Source organism: Phocoena phocoena, chromosome 14, assembly GCF_963924675.1.
Source record: "Phocoena phocoena chromosome 14, mPhoPho1.1, whole genome shotgun sequence".
Taxonomy (NCBI): Eukaryota; Metazoa; Chordata; class Mammalia; order Artiodactyla; family Phocoenidae; genus Phocoena; species Phocoena phocoena.
In genome coordinates, this window is record NC_089232.1 from 51,531,981 (window position 1) to 51,557,524 (window position 25,544).

Sequence of the window (25,544 nt, forward strand, 5' to 3'; positions counted from 1 at the left end):
GCCAGTCACTAGTGCCACTCTAACAACGGGTGGCACGCTTTTAAAGACTTTCTCACCCTGGTTACACAACTGATTCCTCTTGTTCATGGTAACCCTGTGAGGGTAGGTATTTCGACCCTGTCTTTCAGGTAAATCCACTGAGGCCAAGAAAGGTGAAGAGCTATATGCCCAAGGGCACACAGGTGACTATCTGTCGACAGAGCCAGGGCAGGAACCTGAGTCTTCTGACCTGACATCCGGCCCAGCGCCTGCCGTCAGCCGGCATGTGCTGATGTGGTTGGTTACCCTGGCATCCACCCGGCTGGTCAGTGCCTGGGCACTCCCGGGGGTTAAGCACCCTAAACGCTGCCCTGCAGGCCCACCCTCAACACAGCACTGCTGCCCTGCAGCTGCCACCCGCTCCCGGCACATGGGGGCCAGAGTGTAACGAGCTGCGCACAGTGGCAGGGAGACCCGGCCGGTGCTCACACCTACCTTTGATGACAAAGGCCTCCGCCAGCAGCCGCATCTGATACAGGGGCTTATTCTCCATGGACATGTCATCAATCCCGGCCCGCGCGTACATGCTGATGGCATCTCGGTACGAGCCCTCCACGTAATGCAGCTTGCCCAGGATCAGCATGGCCTCACACATGTACTGCGGCTGAAAGGCCAAGGACCACATCAGCAGGGTCCTGCCCCAGAGACGCCGGCCCCACTCCCACCGGGGACCTGAGAATGAACGCTCTCCTCGCCGAGCCATGAGGGTTTGCCTACGATCCTGCTCAGAACTCCCCTCCTCTTCCAGGAAGCCTTCCCGACCCTCAGACACATGTGGACAGCTCCCCTCTCTGCACACCTGCAGTCCGTGGCCTATGCTGTGGCTCTTAGTGACATTCTTATGAGTCCCTAATTGCTTCATGTGTGTGTACCTTATGCCCCCAACTAGACTGCAGGCAGCTTGCAGACTGGCCCTGACTCCTCTCTCCTGAAGCTCCCAGAAGCTTTGGCCCACCAGTGGGCAGTCAGGGGCCCAGCCAAGTTTTACGGGGCCTAAAGCTTATATAACTGGGGGGCTCCTCTATATATGCATATGTGTACAAATATATAACTAGGTGAAAGGCCTTGGAAAGAGTCCTGCAGGTGAGGCAGCTGAAGCCCACACTCAAAGCAGCAGAACCCCTGCGGGGAGACGGCCACAGCAGCAGCATGGACAGAAGACAGGAGAGTGAAGGCCCGTGAGGCCACTGCCCTCTTCTTATCAGAATCAAGTGCCTGCATTCAAACCAGTTTTCTTTCCCCTACTTGACCAAGTGCCGCTTACGCCCAAATCTCCACCCCATACAAGGACTCTTAGGGCCTCCCTCAGAGCCCAAGGACGTGTGGTCAGCCCTGCCTGAGAGTCCTGGCCTTGGACGCAGGCCTAGAGCTCCCACCTTCTGAGGCCACTCCACTTCCATGTCTGTGCTCAGCCGACCCACCACCCTCTTGGCCAGGCTCTGGGCGCCACCCCTGCCACACAGCATCAATTCTATCCACAGAGCTCCCAGGAGATGCAGTGTTGGTCAGCACCCCGGCCTCTGTCACCAACAGGAAGGTGTTGCCCCTGACTCCCTGCAGGGAGAGCAGAGTCTGGGGAACCTGTGACCCCAGGGGAGGCGTCCACCACTCCTCGCCATCTACTGCCCTCTCAGAAGCCAACGAAGAGAAATGGAACACGGCAAAGCCAAATTCTCCTTCCTCACTGGTCTTTGGTTTTTGTAAATACACGTTCTTCCTTTGCTCACACAAGCCCCCATCTAGAAGAGCCTTCCCTTCCCCTCGGTCTATCCAGATCCTCCTCTATCCTTCGGAGACTTGCTCAGGCCCACCTCCTCCTAGAAGCCTCCCTGACTACCAGACAGCTCCCTTCTGCTGACCTCTTACAACGTCTCTACCAAGTGGACCCACTGGGCCCCTGCGTGCCTGACCTGTTGACTAGTGATTAACTCTCAAAGGCTGAATTTTTCAAGGGGACTTGCTAGTCTCCCCAGACAGGTTGCCTACACCCTGGGCCAGGGCCACAGATCATACCCCCCCAGAGGCATGTGGCCCAAAGTCCCTCAAGCTGAGCAACAGCTCTGCCATCCCTGCTCCCCTGGTCTCAAGCCACAGGCACATTTCCTCCCTGCTCTGGCCTGGTTTTCCCCATTGCTGAGGGTGAGAAAATAACAGCCACCCCTCAACTCCCAGCACAGCAATGCCAAGAGCATTAATAGGGCAAAGTCCAGAAAACAGCTTTGAACTTTTCTTTAGAAAGGAGCTAGATAAACACAGGCCATGAGTAATTATTATTATTATCCTGTCCTACTATAAAGGGGGAAAAGGGCAGCTAAGCTCAGGACACGTTTCAGGGCAAGATGACAGGGTGTAGCTCAGAGTGGTTCCTGGTGGATCAAAGACAGTTGACAACAGAGCTTCCACCAAGCTGGCAGAAAATTAAGGACAATGTGGTGAATGTTTCTAAAGCTAAAGTTATACTATTTAAAACGTTATCCTTAATTCTTAAGCACATCTGTCTTGTGTTTCAGTGTTGTTTTTTCTTTTATGGAGTGATGGTTATAGAAGATGGTATGGTTTTGCTGTTGTGTTTTGGGGCTTTTTTAATGTCCTTACTTGGCAGAATGAAAAGTTGGCTACACTCAGCAGAACCCATGCCTCTGAATTTGAACCTGGCCTGTCAATCCAACAGTCAGGGAACCACAGAGCCCAGGCCCTGTGGAAGGATGCTATGTAGGAAGTCACTGGGTCTGGGGAATAGTCCCTCTGCTGGGTGGGTCAGGCGTGTCACCTAGTCTTTTTGTTTCTCATTGTCTCTGTCAATAAATAGGGAAGAATGACCTCATGTGGATACCCAGGTAAGAGGAAGAAAAGATGAGGAAATACTTCACAGATGCAAAATGAGGCCTGAAAAAGCAGGAGTGGCAGCATCACCACCAACGTTAGCTCAGGTTTCTCAGTCATTATTTCATTTCTACTCCAGCACTACGGAGACAGCACCAGGAAATGGCAAACAGCATGAGAACTTGGGAGTAGAGGCAAATAGGCCCGCATTCAAGACCTGCACTGTGGTCCTTGGCTAAGTGACTAACCTCTCCTAGGTCTCAGTTTCTTCATCTGGAAAATGGGGATAATAGTAAATACCATTGCAGAAGGTTACAGAGAAGCACCAGCGAGAGGGTGCGAAGCCTGGCACTCACTGGATAACAGAAGTTAGGACAAATGGCTCATTGTCACCAGCCTCCAAAGCACTGAGCTGTATAGGATCTCAGAGATGACTAAGAGTAGAAAGTTCCAAACTACCCTGAGCAGGCGCCCCAGGACCCACCTCTCCTCCTCATCCCATCAGAGCTACTCGGGATGCAGGGGAATCCACCTGAGATTTCATCTGCTGCCAGGAAAGAGCATCCCCCCAGCCACACCCTGGCCTTTGGGGTAAGATAGAGAATCCCACAAACTATTTTTAATCTTTTATTTTGCCTGATCAACAGCAAGTTTTTGGCCTTGGCTCGGAAAACAGTGAATTTCTCGATTTCACTGATGTCTATGTATGTCTTTGATTAACAAAGCATGGTAAAATTTTAAAACTAACCGCTAGCCATTTTTTAATGTTTAATTTTAGTTTTTTGGTCGCACCACACAGCTTGCGGGATCTCAGTTCCCTGACCAGGGATTGAACGCGGGCCACAGCAGTGAAAGCCCAGAATCCTAACTGCTAGGCCACCAGGGAACTCCCAAGCATGGTAAAATTTGTACTTAATAAATGTGATATGGTAGACAAAATAGTTTTCACAATAATACACGTGGATACCATTCAGCCAATACAAAGAATGAGGTACTGGCACGCAGAAAGCTTCAAGTGAAAGTTTTCAGTGCAAAAGTGCAACTTGACAAATATGAATCCTATGACTAATAAGAAAAGAAAGCTCCACACATGTGTATGCGTGTTTGTTAACGCACAAAGAAAGCATATGGGATTCACACCAAATGGTGACTAGCGCTCAACTCTGGGGATGGAAGTGGGCATGGGGGTAGGGGTGGAAACAAGGATGTATTTATTAGTCAAACTCTTTATTTTACTTAGTGAATTTTTTTTTTACAATAAGCCCGAGTCATTTTTATTTTAAAAAGAATTTTAAAATATATAATAGAGTCTACTGGAAAGAAAAAAATTAAAAGGGTCTTGGTGGGAAAAGCTTGAGACCCATCAATCAAGTCCAACCATTTTGATTGGCAGATGAGGAATTGGAGGGTCCAGGATATCAGGGGACAGGCTCAGGGTCAAGCAGCTATTTTAATCCGAGACAAAACCTCCCAGAGCTACAATAATCCCTGTCAAGGAGTCTAAACGCAGTTACCTTAAACTTCCAGTATAGTCTCCCCACACTGCTTATAGAAAACGCCCCCCCACTTCTTGGCCTGCTGTTCCAGTCCCACTTTCTCGGCCTAATGTCCCTTTACACCAATTACACACCAGTCCCTTACACTCTTGCTAACTGACATACTTTAAGGGAATTCTTCTAAGGGAGCTCTTTGATTATACACTGCTTCCGTAGCTTGGAATGCCTTGTCTTATCTGTGTATGTCTATATCCTGACCTCCTTCAAGGTCCAGCCCCCAGATGGGTCCAATTCCAGTGCTATCATAATCCTGACTTGACTCCCCACCTCACCCCAGGGAGTGTCCCCCTCAGACTTGCCTCCCCATGTATGCTACTCCTGTAGCATGTGTCACAGTACACCTTGAATAATTTTTTACTAGGACTATCTTCCCAGTAGCCTTGCAACCTCCCTGAGGGCAGGGTCCATGCTGGACTCATCTTTATTGCCCTGAAAGTACATAATACAATGCCTTGCACATAGTAGGTTGCAATAAAATATGTAAGTCAGGAAATATATTACTTTGGAACATCTCTTGAAAAATCATTTCCCCTTGGGGTCTCTAATGACATACCCATACTTCTTTTATAGTTCAGGATACATGGTAATTGAGAACAGTTTCAAACTTGAAACTGCCTGAGAATCACCAAGAGAGCTTGTTAAAATGCAGGTTCTGAATCAGATTTTGCATTCTTAACCAGCTCCCAGATGATGCCCATACTGCGTGTGGGTGGACCATGCTTTGAGCAGTAAAGGTCTAAAGAAAGCTGTGACTATACTTCCCTCTCTACTGCCCCTCAGTGCCTTGCATATAGTAGTTGCTCAATAAGTGCACATGGACTCGAACTGGCTTGCCATGTTATGGAGTGCTTCCGCTGCTAGCCAACTCAGAACGTTTGCCTGTTTCCAACTAGATCATACATTCACTGAGGTTTTATTTCCCTGAGATGCTCAAAGAAGCCAAAGGACCAGGCACAAACTAGGTCAACCAAACGCTGTGTAATAGAAATATATAACTTGGGCCACAAGTGCAAGCCACAAGTGTAATTTAGATTTTTCTAGTAAACATTTCTAGTCACATTAAAAAAGGTCAATATAGGTAAAATTAATTTTAATAATACATTTTATTTAATATATTCTAAATATTATCATTTGAATATGTAATCAGTATAAAGAATTGATGCTCTTTTATATTCCGCGTTTTGTACTAAGTCTTCAAAATCCAGTGTGTGTTTCACACTCACAGCACAGCTCAGTTTGGACAAGCCATGTGGCTAGTGGCTACTGTACTGAACAGGGCAGGCCAACCCTTGAGGGACACTTGCTGCTCAGGTGACCAAATGACCCCAGAAGGTCCTCACAGCAGAGACGAGGCAGGAGAGAGGAGAGACAGCTCCAGGCTGGGTGGGCGGGGGGTCTACAACTTACCGGCAGCCTCCCGTGATTCAGGATACTGCTCAGATGGTTTCTGGCTTCATTCATCTTCCGCTCACTCTTCTCCGGCAGAGGGATAGAGTCTTTTATCTTGGCGTGGTTCTCCTTCAGACACTGCTCCAGGAGGGCCTCGGCCAGGAGCAATTTCCCAAAGCCATCTGGAAAACAGGGCAGGGATCACAGTGGCTATGTGAGGACAGTAGTCCCCTGAACACGGCAGATGTGGAGACTGGTACACGCCCCTGTACCCACCCAACACCCCCAACCCAGCATTTGAATGGCTCGGATCTGAGAAAATAAAGACATAGTTTCTATGCACTTAAAACAGCCTTTAAAGAAAAAACACACATTCTACCATGGTCACAGCACCAACTGCCCCCTTGGGTTTATTTTCTGTAGTTCAGTGTTTGAGGAGGTGGAGTTCCCAGGACTTGGAACAAGCCCAGAATTTCAGAATTTAAAATGAGGGACAGAGATTGGTTCAAGATGGCGGAGTGGAAGGACGTGCGCTCACTCCCTCTTGCGAGAGCACCAGAATCACAACTAACTGCTGAATAATCATTGACAGGATGCTGGAACTCACCAGAAAAGATGCCCCACATCCAAGGACAGCAGAGAAGCCACAATGAGATGGTAGGAGGGGTGCAATCACAATAAAATCAAATCCCATGGCTGCTGGGGGGGGTGACCCACAAACTGGAAAACACTTATGCCACAGAAGACCACCCACTGGAGTGAAGGTTCTGAGACCCACATCAGGCTTCTCAACCTGGGGGTCCAGCAACGGGAGGAGGAATTCCCAGAGAATCAGACTTTGAAGCCTGGCAAGATTTGATTGCGGGACTTCGACAGGACTGAGGGAAGGGGAGACTCCACTTTTGGAGGGCGCACACAAAGTAGTGTGTGCATCGGGACCCAGGGAAAGGAGCAGTGACCCTATAGGCGACTGAACCACACCTACCTGCTAGTGTTGGAGGGTCTTCTCAGATTCAGGGAGTGGCTGTGGCTCACCATGGGGACAAGGACACTGGCAGCAGAAGTTCTGGGAAGTACTCCTTGGCGTGAGCCCTCCCAGAGTCCACCATTAGCCCCAACAAAGAGCAGGTAGGCTGCAGTGCTGGGTCGCCTCAGGCCAAAAAACCAACAGAGAGGGAACTCGGCCACACCCATCAGCAGACAAGCGGATTAAAGTTTTACTGAGCTCTGCCCACCAGAGCAACAGCCAGCTCTACCCACCACCAGGCCCTCCCTTCAGGAAGCTTGCACAAGCCTCTTAGATAGCCTCATCCACCAGAGGGCAGACAGCAAAAGCAAGAAGAACTACAATCCTGCAGCCTGTGGAACGAAAATCACATTCACAGAAAGACAAAATGAAAAGGCAGAGGACTATGTACCAGATGAAGGAACAAGATAAAACCCTGGAAAAACAACTGAATGACGTGGAGATAGGCAACCTTCCAGAAAAAGAATTCAAAATAATGATAGTGAAGATTATTCAGGAGCTTGGAAAAAGAATGGAGGCAAAGATTGACAAGATGCAAGAAATGTTTAACAAAGACCTAGAAGAATTAAAGAACAAAGACCTAGAAGAATTAAAAAATGAACAGAGATGAACAATACAATAACTGAAAGGAAAATACACTGGAAGTAATCAATAGCAGAGTAACTGAGGCAGAAGAACGGATAAGTGACCTGGAAGACAGAATGGCAGAATTCACTGCCATGGGACAGAATACAGAAAAAAGAATGAAAAGAAACAAAGACAGCCTAAGAGACCTCTGGGACAACATTAAACACAACAACATTCGCATTATAGGGGTCCCAGAAGGAGAAGAGAGAGAGAAAGGACCTGAGAAAATATTTGAAAAGATTATAGTAGAAAACTTCCCTAACATGGGAAAGGAAATAGCCACCCAAGTCCAGGAAGTGCAGAGAGTCCCAGGAAGGATAAACTCAAGGAGCAACACACCGAGACACACAGTAATCAAACTGACAAAAATTAAAGACAAAGAAAAATTATTAATTATTAATATAATTAAAAACTATAATTTAATTAATATAATTAAATTTTAATTAATATAATTAATTATATTATAATTTTAATATATATTATATATAATTTAATATAATTATAATATTAATATAATTAAATTTTAATTAAATATAATTAAAATTATATTTTAATTAATATAATTAAAAATTATTAAAAGCAACAAGGGAAAAATGACAAATAACATACAAGGGAACTCCCATAAGGTTAACATTTCTCAGCAGAAACTCTACAAGCCAGAAGGGAGTGGCACGCTATATCTAAAGTGATAGGGAAGAACCTACAACCAAGATTACTCTACCCGGCAAGGATCTTAATCAGATTTGATGGAGAAATCAAAAGCTTGACAGACAAGCAAAAGCTAAGAAAATTCAGCACCACCAAAAAAGCTCTACAGCAAATGCTAAAGGAACTTCTCTAAGTGGGAAATGCAAGAGAAGAAAAGGACCTACAAAAACAAACCCGAAACAATTAAGAAAATGGTAATAGGAACATACATATCGATAATTACCTTAAATGTGAATGGATTAAATGCTCCAACCAAAAGACACAGGGTCGCTGAATGGATACAAATCAAGACCCACATATGCTGTCTACAAGAGATCCACTTCAGACCTAGGGACACATACAGACTGAAAGTGAGGGGATGGAAAAAGATATTCCAGACAAATGGAAATCAAAAGAAAGTTGGAGTCGCAATACTCATACCAGATAAACTAGACTTTAAAATAAAGAATGTTACAAGAGACAAGGAAGGACACTACATAATGATCAAGAGATCAATCCAAGAAGAAGATATAACAATTGTAAATATTTATGCACCCAACACAGGAGCACCTCAATACATAAGGCAAATGCTAACAGCTATAAAAGAGGAAATCGACAGTAACACAATAATAGTAGGGGACTTTAACACCTCACTCACACCAATGGACAGATCATCCAGACAGAAAATTAATAAGGAAACACAAGCTTTAAATGACACAACAGACCAGATAGATTTAATTGATATTTATAGGACATTCCATCCGAAAACAGCAGATTACACTTTCTTCTCAAGTGCGCACAGAACATTCTCCAGGACAGATCACATCTTGGGTCACAAATCAAGCCTCAGTAAATTTAAGAAAATTGAAATCATATCAAGCATCTTTTCCGACCACCACACTATGAGATTAGAAATCAACTGAGGGGAAAAAAACTTAAAAGACAAACACAGGGAGGCTAAACAATACGTTACTAAATAACCAAGAGATCACTGAAGAAATCAGAGGAAATCAAAAAATACCTAGAGGGCTTCCCTGGCGGCGCAGTGGTTGAGAGTCCACCTGCCGATGCAGGGGACACGGGTTCGTGCCCCGGTCCGGGAGGATCCCACATGCCATGGAGCGGCTGGGCCCGTGAGCCATGGTCGCTGAGCCTGCGCGTCCGGAGCCTGTGCTCCGCAGCGGGAGAGGACACAGCAGTGAGAGGCCCGCATACCACAAAAAAAAAAAAAAAAAAGTACCTAGAGACAAATGACTATGAAAACACAATGATCCAAAACCTATGGGATGCAGAAAATGCAGTTGTAAGTGGGAAGTTTATAGCAATACAATTCTACCTCAAGAAACAAGAAAAATCTCAAATAAACAATCTAACCTTACACCTAAAGGAATTAGAGAAAGAAGAACAAACAAAACCCAAAGTTAGTAGAAGGAAAGAAATCATAAAGATCAGAGCAGAAAGAAATGAAATAGAAACAAAGAAAATAATAGCAAAGATTAATAAAACTAAAAGCTGGTTCTTTGAGAAGATAAACAAAATTGATAAACCACTGGCCAGACTCATCAAGAAAAAGAGGGAGAGGACTCAAATCAATAAAATTAGAAATGAAAAAGGAGAAGTTACAACAGACACCGCAGAAATACAAAGCATCCTAAAAGACTACTACAAGCAACTCTATGACAACCTGGAAGAAATGGACAAATTTTTAGAAAGGTATAACCTTCCAAGACTGAAGCAGGAAGAAATAGAAAATATGAACCGACCAATCACAAGTCATGAAATTGAAACTGTGATTAAAAATCTTCCAACAAACAAAAGTCCAGGACCAGATGGCTTCACAGGTGAATTCTATCAAACATTTAGAGAAGAGTTAACACCCATCCTTCTCAAACTCTTCCAAAAAATTGCAGAGGAAGGAACACTCCCAAACTCATTCTACGAGGCCACCATCACCCTGATACCAAAACCACACAAAGATACTACAAAAAAAGAAAATTACAGACCAATATCACTGATGAATATAGAGTCAATCTGTGTGGCAAACTTCTTTATTGTCTTATTGGAAGAAATTGCCTCAGACACCCCAACCTTCAGCAACCACTGCCTTGATCAGTCAGCTGCCATCAACATCGAGGCAAGACCCTCCACCAGCAGAGACTATGACTCACTGAAGGGTCAGATGACGGTTAGCATTTTTAGCAATAAAGTATTTTTTGCATATAGATGCAAAAATCCTCAACAAAATACTAGCAAACAGAATCCAACAACACATTAAAAGGATCACACACCATGATCAAGTGGGATTTATCCCAAGGATGCAAGGATTCTTCAATATACGCAAATCAATCAATGTGATACGCCATATTAACAAACTGAAGAATAAAAACCATACGATCATCTCAATAGATGCAGAAAAAGCTTTTGACAAAATTCAACACCCATTTATGACAAAAACTCCCCAGTAAGTGGGCATAGAGGGAGCCTACCTCAACATAATAAAGGCCATATACAACAAACCCACAGCAAACATCATTCTCAATGGTGAAAAACTGAAAGCATTTCCTCTAAGATCAGGAACAAGACAGGATGTCCACTCTCGCCACTATTATTCAACATAGTTTTGGAAGTCTTAGCCACAGCAATCAGAGACAAAAAAGAAATAAAAGGAATACAAATTGGAAAAGAAGTAAAACTGTCATTGTTTGGAGACGACATGATACTATACATAGAGAATCCTAAAGATGCCACCTGAAAACTACTAGAGCTAATCAACAAATTTGGTAATGTTGCAGGATACAAAATTAATGCACAGAAATCTCTTGCACTCCTATACCCTAACAACAAAAGATCAGAAAGAGAAATTAAGGAAACAATCCCATTCACCACTGCAACAAAAAGAATAAAATACCTACCTAGTGAGGTAAAAGACCTGTACTCAGAAAACTATAAGACACTGATGAAAGAAATCAAAGATGACACAAACAGATGGAGAGATATATCATGTTCTTGGATTGGAAGAAGCAATATTGTGAAAATAACTATACTACTCAAAGCAATCTATAGATTCAATGCAATCCCTATCAAATTACCAGCGGCATTTTTTACAGAACTAGAACAAAAAAAATCTTAAAATTTGTATGGAGACACAAAAGACCCCAAATAGCCAAAACAATCTTGAGGGGAAAAAACGGAGCTGGAGGAATCAGACTCCCTGACTTCAGACTATACTACAAAGCTACAGTAATCAAGACAATATGGTACTGGCACAGAAACAGAAACACAGATCAGTGGAACATGATAGAAAGCCCAGAGATAGACCCACACACTTACGGTCAACTAATCTATGACAAAGGAAGCAAGGATATACAATGAAGAAAAGACAGTCTCTTCAGTAAGTGGTCCTGGGAAAACTGGACAGCTACATGTAAAAGAATGAAATTAGAACACTCCCTAACACCATACACAAAAATAAACACAAAATGGATTAAAGACCTAAATGTAAGACAGGACACTGTAAAACTCTTAGAGGAAGATATAGGAAGAACATTCTTTGACATAAATCACAGCAAGGTATTTTCTGACCCACCTCCTAGAGTAATGGAAATAAAAACAAAAATAAACAAATGGGACCTAATGAAACTTAAAAGGTTTTGCACAGCAAAGGAAACTATAAACAAGACGAAAAGACAACCCTCAGAATGGGAGAAAATATTTGCAAACGAATCAATGGACAAAGGATTAATCTCCAAAATATATAAACAGCTCATGCAGCTCAATATTAAAAAAACAAACAACCCAATTCAAAAATGGGCAGAAGACCTAAATAGACACTTCTCCAAAGAAGACATACAGATGGCCAAGAATCACATGAAAAGCTGCTCAACATCACTAATTATTAGAGAAATGCAAATCAAAACTACAATTAGGTATCACCTCACACCAGTCAGAATGGGCATCATCAGAAAATCTACAAACAACAAATGCTGGAGAGGGTGTGCAGAAAAGGGAACCCTCTTGCACTGTTGGTGGGAATGTAAGTTGATACAGCCACTATGGAGAACAGTATGGAGGTCCCTTAAAAAACTAAAAATAGAATTACCATATGACCCAGCAATCCCACTACTGGGCATATATCCAGAGAAAACCATAATTCAAAAAGCCACATGCACTCCAGTGTTCATTGCAGCACTGTTTACAATAGCCAGGTCATGGACGCACCCTAAGTGTCCATCAACAGACAAGTGGATAAAGAAGATGTGGTACGTACATACAATGGAATATTACTCAGCCATAAAAAGGAACGAAATTGGGTCATTTGTTGAGACGTGGATGGATCTAGAGACTGTCATACAGAGTGAAGTAAGTCAGAAAGAGAAAAACAGATATCGTATATTAATGCATATATGTGGAATCTAGAAAAATGCTACAGACGAACCAGTTTGCAGGGAAGAAATAGACACACAGATGTAGAGAAACAAACATATGGACACCAAGGGGGGAAAGTGGGGGGGGGGGTTGTGGTGGGATGAATTGGGAGACTGGGATTGACATGTATACACTAATATGTATAAAATGGATAACTAATAAGAACCTGCTGTATAAAAAATAAATAAAATTCAAAATTAAATTAAATTAAATTTTAAAAAAGGAAAAAAAAATATTGAGGGACAAAGTCACACCCATGCTCCAAGGTGATAAGTTCTTACACAAGGAAGGAATTCCCTGCAGACAACTGAAGAGGAAAAATATACAAGCTGGCTTAATAACACATTGTCAGGTGCTCCTATCTTCCATGTAGCAGAATTGGTTTTCTCTGTTATTAAGGTATTTTAGCATGACCCAGGGGGATAACCTAGCAACCAAGGAGAGTTAAGGCCGGAAGCAGATTTACTGGTGTAGCACGGCAATCCTTGGGACTTTCTGGAGTTCCCGCACACGTTAGCTCGTCCACAGACCTCACCCCTTGGCTAGTGATTTCATACTGCTTGGTTTACTTTGCTGTCTCCCCCACAGCACTGAAAACTGCAATCCTGAAGCCACCGTATCCCTGCTACCTACGGCAGGGGCGACCTGAGTGGGGTGGGATCCAGCTGCTCAGGGTGCAGGGTTTGAGGTTGAGGGTGGTTTCAGGACCGCCTTGGGTGGCTGTGCTTGGTGACAGGCTCCTGGCCTGTCCCCCTCGAACAGAGCAAGGACCATTTAATACAGGCACCCAATAAATAGCAACTGAGTAATGGGATCCTTTCCACTCCCCCATGGGGAAGCCCTGAGGCTCAGGGAGTTCTGTGCCCATCCAAAATGCCTCCAGGGGGGCTTCCCTGGTGGCACAGTGGTTAAGAATCTGCCTACCAATGCAGGGGACATGGGTTCGAGCCCTGGTGCGGGAAGATCACACATGCCGTGGAGCAACTAAGCCTGTGCACCACAACTACTGAGCCTGTGCTCTAGAACCCACGAGCCACAACTACCAAGCCCGTGCACCACAGCTACTGAAGCCCGCGCGCCTAGAGCCCATGCTCCGCAACAAGAGAAGTCACCGCAATGGGAAGTCCACACACCACAACGAAGAGTAGCTCCCGCTTGCCACAACTAGAGAAAGCCCATGCAGCAACAAAGACCCAATGCAGCCAAAAATAAAATAAAATACATAAATTTATTAAGAAAACAAAATGCCTCCAGGAACATGTGCTCGATCCCACGTCCTCTAGTGCTCTTCCTGCTGCCAGAATGGCATTCTCAGACCTACTCAGAATGCCACTCACTCCTTACTCTCAGGACCACTGAAGTTTGCTCACAACTCAAAGCCACAGGTGTAAAATTGCATGTCCCTGAATAATTGTCTCTCTTCGTAAGGGAGATTCCCCACAGAGAGCATCCTGGAAGCCCAGATGGATGTCACAGCCTAGTAGCCCATCCTTTGCTACCTACCTCATGATTTCTAAAAGTAACATTAGGAAGAAATGGCCAAAAATGATGGTTCAAACTATCATCCATCACTAGTGGGACAGAAGTTGGTAGAACCTCTAGAAAGGGCAACTTGGAGACATATATCAAAATTATTTCTTGCACATCCCCACTGACTCAGCAATCCCACGCCTACAGATGTCCTCGAACATGTATGTGTAAAACGACCAACATATAAGGTCATTCCTGCTGCGCTGTTTATAATAGCAGAAAACCAGAGAAAACTTTATGTCCATCAACAGAAGGCTGATTAAATAAAGCATGATATATCCATTAAAAGGGACACCATGCCACCATATAAAGGGATGAGGAGGCTCTGTAGGGGCTGTCATGACATGAACTTCAAGATAAACTGATTAGAAAGTAGAGCACACACAGTGGACCACTGTGTGTTTATGCATGAAAATATGTAAAAGGATAACACGAACACCTGCTAACTTTTCTACCTTACAGGGACGGGGGCAGAGATGGAGGGAGGCTTTTCACTCGTTACTTTTGGGTACCTTTGGAAGGTTGACCCATGTGAATATATTACCTAGTCAAAATTAAATTTAAATCGACCCAATAATAGAAGGAATCTTCTACGTTTCCAATAGCTCAGCCAGGAGGGGGAGTGGGCTGCTTAGAAGTGGGTGCCTGAGCAGCATTCCTGAGCTGTGGGCCACTTGGCAATGGGCTGTCCCCTTCTAATCTGTTTTGCATCTGTAAAACCTGAGGTAGAGCTATGAACCTCCTCCTTCCCACAGAACCTCATCCCTCCCCAGGCTCCGCCTGCCGGGCTGGTCCCGCCTCTCCGCCGTCAGGTGCAGCGGTGCGCACAGCTCCGGCCCCGCGGTCTGCAGGTGCCAGTCTGCAGCCCAGCCTTCCGGCCACCGGGTCCCGCCTCCGCCACCCAGCTGCCCCGCCCAGAGCTCCCTAGGGCTCCTTTCCTTTCATGCCAAGAGAAACCAGCTTCCTTCTAGGCAAACCTCAATCTTGAAATACTCCCCAGGGCCCACACCTCTCCTCAAAATGTCCTCTGAACACGTGTGGTCCGTGGGCTGGGGTGGGTCTGTGCGTCTTTGTGACCCAGTCCCGCGGGGTGAGTGCAGAAATTTGGAGTATATGTTCAGAAACGCTGATAACCATGTGACAGAATAATTGTTGAATCAAATACTAAAAAATTGGTGGTGGTACTTTCTTAAAATCCAGTTTATGGATTTTAAGAAAGTATCGGAACACAACAGATTGGGAATCTAAAAAAAAAAAACCAGAACATAAAACTGAGCCTTCACCACAGACCGTTTGAGAAGCACTGCTCTAAACTTCAAAAGTGCCTTTTACTGAAAAAGGGGGGCTGGTATTTGCTGATGGCCCACTGAGTACCAGGTACTTTATTATATAGTATCATTTGACCTGCACAGCCCTGATAGGTAGAAATGATTCCCATTTTATAGATGACAATAAAGATGCAATGTTGTTATGGTCACAACCCACATAACATAACACAGCCAAAGAACAGTCCTCTTCCCCACCTCCCACACAGAGCAGAGCTTCTGACAGTTTGGAAATGAAGAACAGTCTAAGAGCTGTAAACAGTAGGTTAAAAGCGAATCGTAATTCCAAGGACAGGAATAAGAGTAGTTCTCACTGTCACACACTTGTGAGTTTCAGACTGTTTTGTAGATTAACACTCCGGATCCTTCTCCAGAGCCTTTTTGCCCTCCCTCTTCACACCCAACTCAGTCTCTGTTTTTCCGTTTAGCATACACTCAAGTAGATATCGGAAATTTATTTTCTTTTCTTCCTTGTCTAACTCTCTTCCCTGCTCCACATTTTCCATCCCACTGTTCTCAACTGGTCAGTCTATGGAACTGAAGGGTAGTTTGGAATGAAAAGTTCTAGGTTTTCAGTTGTTAAATAAGAATCCAGGTGGATCGAGGCTTTCGTATCCTTCTCCAAAGGTAAAACAGATTGCTCTTCATCATCCTAGCGTATGAAACCTACTCCCTATCCTGGTTTGGGTAAAGTGTTCCAGCTTCTCCCTTGCTGGGGCTAATTTAGGAAGGCCTTCCTCCCAGACAGTGCAACAGACTCTGGGAGCCTGGCTCCTGATTCTGGCAGCCCAGCCCAGCTCTCTGCTCTTAGCAGAGGTCCAAAGGAAGTCCCCACTTAGTGGCCCGCCCAGTCTCCCCACCTTGTTTAGGAGGCCTCCGGCAGCTAGCTTCCTCTCCACTCCCACCCCTCTCCAGGCCTCTCGCAGCGTGCCAGTTCACAGGGACCCACTTCAAGGATACCTGCCCCCTCCCTGGAACCCATATTTGCAGGGCAGTGCTCCCCATTCTTCCACCTGTCAATTCAGTCAGGAAAGGTGGTTCCAGCTGGCAGGCCAGGTGCTCAGACCAGACCCTTCCCTACTGGGTCAAATGGGGTCACGGTGGTCTCTGCAGCTGCTCACTTCACAGGACTGCAAAGGGCTGGGACCTTCCAACCGTGGCAAGAGGAGGAAGAGGGCAAAACTAGTGAGAGGCCACCTGCCCCAAATGTACTCCTGCTAACTTCGACTGAAAAGATGCTCAGAACAATTTCCAGTTTTTTTTAAAAAAAAATCACTAATTAAAAAAAAAGATAGGGGATGACTACAGATTAGGAGAGACTGCAGATGGATGGAGAGAGTAGCAGATGTGATTTAAGCAAGTATAGTAAAAGAATATTCGAATCTAGGTGGTGGGAATACAGGTGTTTACTGCAAAATTCTTTCAACTTTTTGTACGTTTGAACTTTTCATAATAAAATGTTGGGGATAAAAGAAAGATTCAACCCATTAACCAAATGCAATGTGTGGCCTTATTTGGATCCTCATTCTAGCAAACAAACTGTAAAATTAAATAATTAGATGAGGGGGAGCTGTAGTAAAAATATGGTAGTTTTATTTTTCAAAAGAGTTCTTGTTTATTAATAAATACATACTGAAATATTGCAATGTGGGGGAGAAACGGCCCAGGGTGTAGCTCAGACAAAACTATTCAGGAGTTTGTGATCACTGACACTGGTTGATGGGTATATGGGATTCATTTTTCTCTCTACTTTTTTGACGTTTTGGAAACTTTTCTCAATAAAGTGTTTTGTTTCTTTTTAAACCACTTGGATGGGGCTCTTTGTTTTTACGTGAACAAAACCCTTTACAGCTAGCCACCCTCTGGAGTTCCCCTGCTCCATCCTGACCAAATCTAAACCGGATGTGAGTCTGAAAGAAAATGTACAAACAGTAGTAACCACCTTCCCCCTGGGCAGGTGGTGGGGAGCAGCCTCCCCAGACAGGAAAAGGGGGCCCCTTCCGCGGGAGCATCTCCTGATCCTTTACTCCCACCAGACCAGAAAGAGGTCCCCCCCCTTCAGCTGGGTCTTCCCCTTGTGCTCCCTGGAGTGAAACCCATGTTCTGGGGGCTATCCTTCGTTTCTTTGGGAAATCCCACAGATACAGCAGGGCCTCTGTCTGTAAAATAGCGCTCAGCTGGGGTTTGTCCTCCTCCCTCAGCACCTTCCTCACCTCTCCCAAATTATGTAATTATGTTGAAGCTTCTGGTCGTTGAGTCTAACACACCAGGTGGGACTTTTAAGAATCTCCCTCCCGGGCTGCAGGTGGCTCAGTGTCCACAACCCCTCAAAAAAACAGGCCCTGGATCCCTCCAGTGATCAAGGAACCCAGTGGAGAGAGAACCAAAATAGCAGACAATCCAAAAAATGCCCTAAGCATGGGCTTCGGGAGTCATTTGTTTTCCTTCCTTGTGTGTGTCTGTGTGTGCACGTGTGTGCAGGCATGTGTACGTTCTGGGATAAATGTATCTGGAAATAACAATGGGAGAAAATCGCTCAGAGGACCAAACCCCAAAATTGGCAGAAGAGACCCCACTGACCTTAGCCTCCCTCTTTGTGCTAGTCAGCTCCCACAGTGAAGCCAACCCAGGCTCCACACTCCTCCCTCGGTCACTAGCAGACCTGGTGTCAGGGACTCCGGTTTGGGTACAGTCTCTGCCACATACTCATTATGTGACCTTTCTGGGCCTTGATGTCTAAAATGGGGACAATAATTCCTGCTCTCCCCACAGGGCTGTTTACAAAAAAAGTTTTTTTCAAATAGAAGAAGCACTTTATAACTATACCATACCATTTATAAACTATGCCATACCAGTGTTTCCCAATAATCCTTCATAGAGTACGGTCAAAGTAAGTTTGAGAAATGTGGTATTTATACTCTAACCTCGGCTTGAACATCATACGCAGGTGAGCATATTAAAGGCTCTGAGAAGTCCTGCAGTTAAAAAAGATCAGTTTAACAATATTGAATCTGTTAGGTCTAATGACTTAGCTTTTTTGGCTCCCCAAACCCTTTTATCCTAGAATACCAAGGAATTACTCAACCTCCTTGAGACCTCTAAAGAACAGCTTAGGAAGTAAAGCCCTGGATAGACTCTAGGCGGCCCCGGTTACTGTCTTGGGCCCAGCATGCTTCTCTGTGGCGCTGCCAACCTCACCCAGATTCCCACACTTGACCAGGCCCCAGTGCCCTCTGCATGGGTCATCTTCCATTCCACCCTCACCAGCCCCACCCCACCACATCACCCCACACAGGGGACAGAGGGGAACCTGAAATGTATCTGTCCTTCCCTGGAAGGCGGGGTCTCATCAGGTTCTACCAAACGTTCATCTTTAGCTCTGGCCACTACCCCTCACTGCCACGCTCAGACCTACCTCAAAGCCTCAAACCGACTGTCCATCCCTGCCACCTAGCCCCCTCAATGTCCATCTATCCTTCCTCCTCATTGGGCAAACACTCTGCCCTTCCCAGCACGAGTTAGAGGCCGGTACCAGTTCTGCTGCTTCCTGAAAACTTCTTTTCCTCTAAGCACCATAATCTAACGCAATTGCCCTCTGATCGCCCCTCCGCCTTCCCATCCATTTTGTCACCTCTTCAAGCTGGGATTTTGTTATACTCCTTGGAGAGGTCATGGTGCAAGTGGTTAAAAGGATGTACTCAGAAACCTGGGTTCAAATCCTGGTTCCACCACTTATTGGCTGGATGATCAAGTTATTTAAGTTCTCTGTGCCTCAGTTTCTTTATCTGTAAGTGGCAAACAAGAGCACCTGCTTCATGGGGTTGTTGGGAGAAACTGGGTTGATTGCAGTGCTTAGTACACTGGCACACAGTGAGTGAGCGAGTTAGCTATTACTGTTACTATTATCGTTATCATTCTGTCTCCTCACAGAGCCTTCCACAGGCTGGGCAGTGTTTAAAACTCTTTATATCTGTATTTATTTACTCCCTGCCTCCTTCCACAAAGGCTCTAAAGTTGCCTGCGCACAAAGAGAGGGCTCAGGGCTGAGCTGAAGGCACCAGGAACAGGTTTGAGGTTGGAGACTGGGGCGGGGTGTTCTCCCACTGCCACATCAGGGTGCCTTCCAACCCCAGCACAAGAGCCCAGCCCAGCCAGACCAGCCCTACTGCTAAAGCCACAGACTGCCAGGGCTAGATGCGTCCCGAGCCAGAACTCAGAAGAAGAAACTGAGGCTTACCAGGCCTCTTTCCCACTTCTCCACCACTCCACCCGGCGCTCGTTAAGCCCCCAATCATACTGGCTGTGCACAGAGCTTCGCCGTTAATTTGACTTGTGGGAAAGAGGGGGAGGGCAAGGAGAGACAGGCACAGCCTTCACCTGACGGAGTTTAGGAACCGGAATGGGGGTTGCAGGGGCGGCGCAAGAGTCCGGCCTAAGCCCCAATCTGATGCGTGCCGAAACCACCATTTCACAGCAGTCGGAGCAGCCCACATGATCCGAAAGGGCAGAGAGCAAAAACCGTTTCTCTCTTTTCCTCAAAGCGTGTGAGTTTTCTCCTTGGGCAGAAGAACCTTCCTTACTACCCTGGTTGCTCCTAAGACCAGCACTGTAGAAACGGTAATACCGAAAGCAGCCACCGCCGGCCCCACGCAGTCGGGGCCCGCTTCCTGGAGGAGGCGCCTTTCGCGCGCTCCGCGCTTGTGAACCGGCCCCTTCCTTCCCTCACTCACCGGTGTCCACAGAGGTGAGCACGGTGTTCGGGCTGGCTCGCCGGCCGCCCCCGCCGCCGGGCACGACGAGCGTCTGCATCTGCCGGACCAGCTCTGGCATGCGGTCCCAGTGGCCCTCGGCGCGGCAGCGCTCCAGCTCGCTCTCCATCTTCAGGTGGGAGCCGTGCGCGCCCTTCGCAGCCATCTTCGAGCGGGCGCTGTCATGGGAGGTGAGGCCGAGAAGTGGAGCCCCGGCCGGGGGCGGCGTCCCGGCTGGGGCACACACGCGGGCGGGGTCGACCCGGGCGGCAGCGGCGGCCGGGGCCCGGGTGGCAGCGGGGGCCCGGGCGGCGGCCGGCGGGCAACAGCCGCAGCACCCAGCGCACCGCCTGGCGTCTCTGGGCTGGGGCTCCGGCTGAGCGGCCCGGACGCGTCCAGAAGCAGCCGCCGCCGCTGCAGCTGCTGTCACAGCCCCCGCCCCAGGCCTGGGCGCCGCCAGCTTCGGACCCGCCCCCGGCCGCGGCTCCACCCCCGCGGGGGCGTGGCGCGGCCTCGGCGAGCCGGGCGCGCGTCACTTTAATGCTGCGCGGAGCCCCGGAGCTCGGGGGCGCCTCGCTCGCCACCCCTCCCCCATCCCATCGAGGCTCTTGGCCTGGGAGACACCCGCCCCGACGACCCGGCTTTATGTGGTGGCCCCGTCACCATCGCTGTCCGGCATGTCACAAATCCCGGGAGAGGCCGGCCGGCCGGTCACTCCCAACTCCTAAAGCGAGCCTCCCCGGAGAGCCGCCGGCTGCCGCCCGGGTCCCGACCTGCTGGGCCGCACGAGCCTTGCGCGCCACCCGCGGGGCTCTCGGGAGAACCCGCCGGTTCGGAGTCCAGCGACTCTCGGGACGCCTCCACCGCGAGAGACTTGAACGTTGTTTTTTCAGAGCGGTGCTCCTCTTTCCAACCTGTCTGCCCCCAACCCAACTGGCAGGCCTGTCCTCTGCGGAATCCTGTTGCTCTGGATTTCTTAAACTTTTTAAGCTGTTTCTCCAACTTGGTATTTACATATTTAATACTGGTGTCTGAAGACTGTGATCAAAGCTGTACCGAGCTCTAGGACTTAGCTCGCTGCTGTGGGGACTAAGAAGTTCAAAGGATTACAGGGCAGCTTCGGGGGCAGAGGCGGACGACACCCTCTGCCTAACACTGGTTATGGTGACCCCGCCTCGGGGCGACCCCAGCGTACAGTCCCGTGTGGGGATGGAGGCCATCCCTCAAGAAATCACAGCGAGACCAAAGCGACAAAACAAAACTAAGTGACATAGTGCATGGCACAGACCGAAGATTCCAGAATACGGGAGAGTTAGAGCAAGCTTTTAAGTGTCAGGAGACTCACTTCTTCGTGCTTCTAGACAACTGTAACCGTGGGACGTTTTTGTCAAGTGGAGCTCAGGCTCCTGGGCCCTTTGCTCTGCAGCCACAAGGGGTTATCTGTTGAAGGCAGCCTTCCTACCCCCCCGCCCCCCCCTTGTCGCCCCCAACTCCCCCCTCCCCCGTGGATATCCTCTTCTGTAGGTTTCAAATGCTGCTCCATTCCTTGTTCGGGGAGCAGAATTCCTCACCTTGGCTGCCGCTCTGGGGTCTGTCCTGAGCTCTTAGAGACCAGGAGATAGATGAAGGAAAATGGGGACAGCTTTGGCAGTTTACTCAATTTACACAAACTCCTCCTCACCTACTCCTGTCAACTGCCCTAGCCAGCTTTTTGTTACCCTTTGCCTGCCCTTGCTGGTCACCAGAACCAGATTTCACTGGGAGAGAGATGTGCGTATACTGTGGGTGAGGGTGGCCTGAGGACACCCTGCGATTTGCCCCAATCTGGCATTCCCCAGAGTCAGCCCTAGGGCAGGCAAAGAAAAGCAGAGCTGATAAGAGGAATCCTGACAAAATAAGGAAAACTCCTCTCCTCCCTCTTTTCTCTCCAATCCTTTGCCAACCCCTCCCCCAGTTTGCTGGACTCCAGGGAACTAACTGAAGGGGTATTGCTGCCTGTTTCTTCCGCGGGTGCATCAATATTTGTGTGGGCATGGGAGGGAGGAACACAGCATCATGGTGAAAGCTTATGACGAACTGCCCCTCAGCACCACAGAACACATGCTGGACCCCTTCACGGCTCTTTTCCAGCAGAGACAGGACCCCAGCCCATTAGTGACCAACATCTTTCAGGGGAGTAAGAGGCTGTAGGAACAAAGAACAGTCATGATCCAATCAGTAATATTTTCCAAAATCAATGACAAATAGAAAGAGTGGTGGTTGTTTTTATTTTTTAATAATCTGGGATTTCTCAGATGAGAGTTTAGGACACATTCTGATAAAGACCACTGTCATTTGCCAGCTCAGAAATGCTACCGAAATAACTTGCTGATCAGGTGAAGCTGAGTTCATTGCTTACCAGAGTGAGGGAGAGCACTGCCTTGACAATCTTTGTAGCATCTCAGAGAAAAGAAGGAAGTTCGCAGGAGGTAAATCGACTTAATGTGAAATGTGTATTTTCAGGGAGCAACAAAGATGGTACAGCACGAGGGACCATCTGGTTTAAAGGAGACTCTAAAGCCAAGCCAATAGGAGACTGTTTAGCTGCTGCCCCTCAACAAAGTGGGAAGCTCTTGCCATTGGATCACAAGAGAGGCTAAGCTATTAGTCTTTATTCTCATGAAGTTAAGGGCTTAGTGAGATCTCTGATTTACTTATAGGTTGAAAGGCTTATGATGTTTAGTTAGGCCCAGAGTAGGAGGGTATTGAACACCTCATTTCAACTCACAAAAAACAAGTTCATGTTTGTTCTCAGAGAAAAGGTTTGGTTACCAGAGACTTGGGCAGGTCAAATAATGGTATGGGAGTTTCAGAAAACTTGGGAACACACAGCCTGCAGTGGCCAGTGAGACTCAGGAATCCTCATAATTGTCTCTTAGTTGGCCGGGTACCTTTTGCACAGCTGGTTGTCTGGATTGAGATTTGCCTCCACGGAATAAATCTTGTCTCAGGTCATGCCCTTTCCTCTGACAAATTGTTCACTTCTCTTGGAAACCATATGCCTCCCTGAGCTAAAAGAGGAAGCAGAGAGATGAATCAGCCTTAGAGCTTGCCTCACCTTTGGAACAAGAAAGATTATCCACATATTGGCTAAGAATAGGGTCACGGGGCAATTTAAAGCTCTGGAGGTCCTGGTTGAGGACTTGTGAAAAGTAGAAGGGCATCTCAGAAACTGAGGCATACCAGTCCAAGTAGGTTGTTGATTTTCCTTGGAGAAGACAGGTATTAACTTTTAAAGAGACACCAAAGAAAGCACAACAGAGTTCTACAATTGTACAACATGTGGTCAGTCTCCTTAGGCCTTGAGGATAAAACAGTATTTGAGTTTGGTTCTAAAGGGAAGTGGAGAGTGACTTATTGATGGCCCCAGGGACCTAAGTGAATCTATACTCCTGCCACTGGGCTTTTGATTGGGAGGATAGGAGCATTACAAGGACTAGGATGAGGTGTGAAGACTCCTTTCTCTTTATGGCTTTTGATTTTAGTTTTATTCCTTCCTTAGTGCCTTGTTTGAAAGGCTATTGTGCAAACTTGGGTAGAGGTTTCGGTGGGTCAGTCTGAACCTTGATGGGTTTAGTTCTAGTAGAATGTCTGACATTCTGGAATTGCTTGCCCACAGGAGAGCTTCAATCTATGTTTGATTTACACACAAAAGTACCGGCAAATAAATAACCGAATTAGCCAGGACCTCATTATGAACAGGGAGGTCCTCAGGGACTGGAGGGAAGAGGCTGTCAGGAGAGCATTTAATGTGGCAATTCCATTCACACAGTAAATCCCTTGCTATTAAGTTAATGAGTGTAGTGTCACAAAGGAGAAAAGAACATTCCTTGGTTAAAAGTACAGGGATGATGGTTAAGTGCCGGGGCCTAGGGAAGGCGTGGTTTTAGATATCTAGGATTATTAGATAGATGCCTGACCAAGTAGTTTGTTGACTCCAAGGAAAGGGTTGTACAGAGGGTCCCTGACTTATGATGGTTTGATTTCTTCCAACTTTGAGATGGTAGGAAAGTGATATCAGTTTGGTGGAAACCACCCTTAGAATTTCGAATTTTGGTCTTTTTCTCCAGGCTGGCAAAGTGCCGTAAGATCCTCTCTCACGATGCTGGGCAGGGCAGGGCAGCTTACAGTCGGACACGTGATCACAAGGGGAAACAACCAATACACTTATAACCATTCTGTACCCACACAACCATTCTGTTTTTCACTTTCAGTACAGTAGTCAATAAGTTACAAGAGATATTCAATACTTTATTATAAAATAGGCTTTGTGTTAGATGATTTTGCCCAATCGCAGGCTAATTAATGTAAGTTCTGAGCACATTTAAGGGTGGCAAGGCTAAGCTATGATGGTAGGTTAGGTTTACTAAATGCATTTTTGACTTAGGATATTTTCAACTTATGATGGGTTTATCAGGATGTGACCCCATTATAAGTTGAGGAAGATCTGTATCACAGTGCTCAGGTTTAAGATTGATATTATTGTGACCACATCAATCAAAATTGTAAGACTGTCTTTTAATTTTTTTTTTTTTTTTTTTTTTTTTTTTTTATGCGTTACGCGGGCCTCTCACTGTTGTGGCCTCTCCCGTTGCGGAGGACAGGCTCCGGACGCGCAGGCTCAGCGGCCATGGCTCACGGGCCCAGCCGCTCCGCGGCATGTGGGATCTTCCCAGACCGGGGCACGAACCCGTGTCCCCTGCATCGGCAGGCGGACTCTCAACCACTGCGCCACCAGGGAAGCCCTAATTTTTAGAGAAATGTTTCCTTGTGGGTTTGCAGGTAGAATGGGAAATTGAACACCTTCATTGATAACTTCTTTCTTTCTTTTCCCTTTAGTTTCTTAGTTCTAGAGCTCTTTTAAAATAGAGCTCTTTCAAGGTTTTGGAGGTCTGGCCATGGGCCTATTTCCCACCCTACTTTTTGCTTGCATATTAAATCCTCTCTTTCTGCTTTGAGGCCATTCACAAAAAGATAAGAGGGAGAGCCAAGGTCACATCTGCTTCAAGATTTACTACTGAATGCAACGTATTAAAGAACCTATCCCTAAAGTCTCCATCAGGCTTCTCTTTTTTTGGCTTGAAGAACTGAATCAGAACACTAATTTCCCAGGAAAGGCAAAGGATAGCCTCCGAAAGTCCTTGACCGACATCTGCAGTGTTTCTAAGTCCCTTCAGCTTCCTATACAATTCAAGGTCTTTTAAGTCATCATTGGAGGTCTTCCAATTCTGACTTTTTTATCGAACTTTTTGCAACATATGCACTATTGGTATATATCTGGCCACTCTGGATTACATGTCCCTCAAACTATTCTAAATTCCTCTGCAAT

The 25,544-nt window shown here is 46.6% G+C and overlaps 1 protein-coding gene across 1 annotated transcript in view; it reads right to left on the reverse strand.

The window, feature by feature from the left end:
- TTC7A (tetratricopeptide repeat domain 7A) overlaps positions 1-20,414 on the reverse strand; it is a 120,778-nt gene extending 100,364 nt beyond the window's left edge. The window contains exons 1-3 of the mRNA XM_065890702.1: positions 20,159-20,414; positions 5,826-5,989; positions 475-643 (exon numbers count right to left, since the gene is read on the reverse strand). Of these exons, the coding sequence (XP_065746774.1) occupies positions 475-643; positions 5,826-5,989; positions 20,159-20,342 (517 nt within the window). The 5' untranslated portion in view covers positions 20,343-20,414. The remainder of the gene's footprint in view (positions 1-474; positions 644-5,825; positions 5,990-20,158) is intronic.
- Between the last annotated feature and the right edge of the window lie 5,130 nt (positions 20,415-25,544).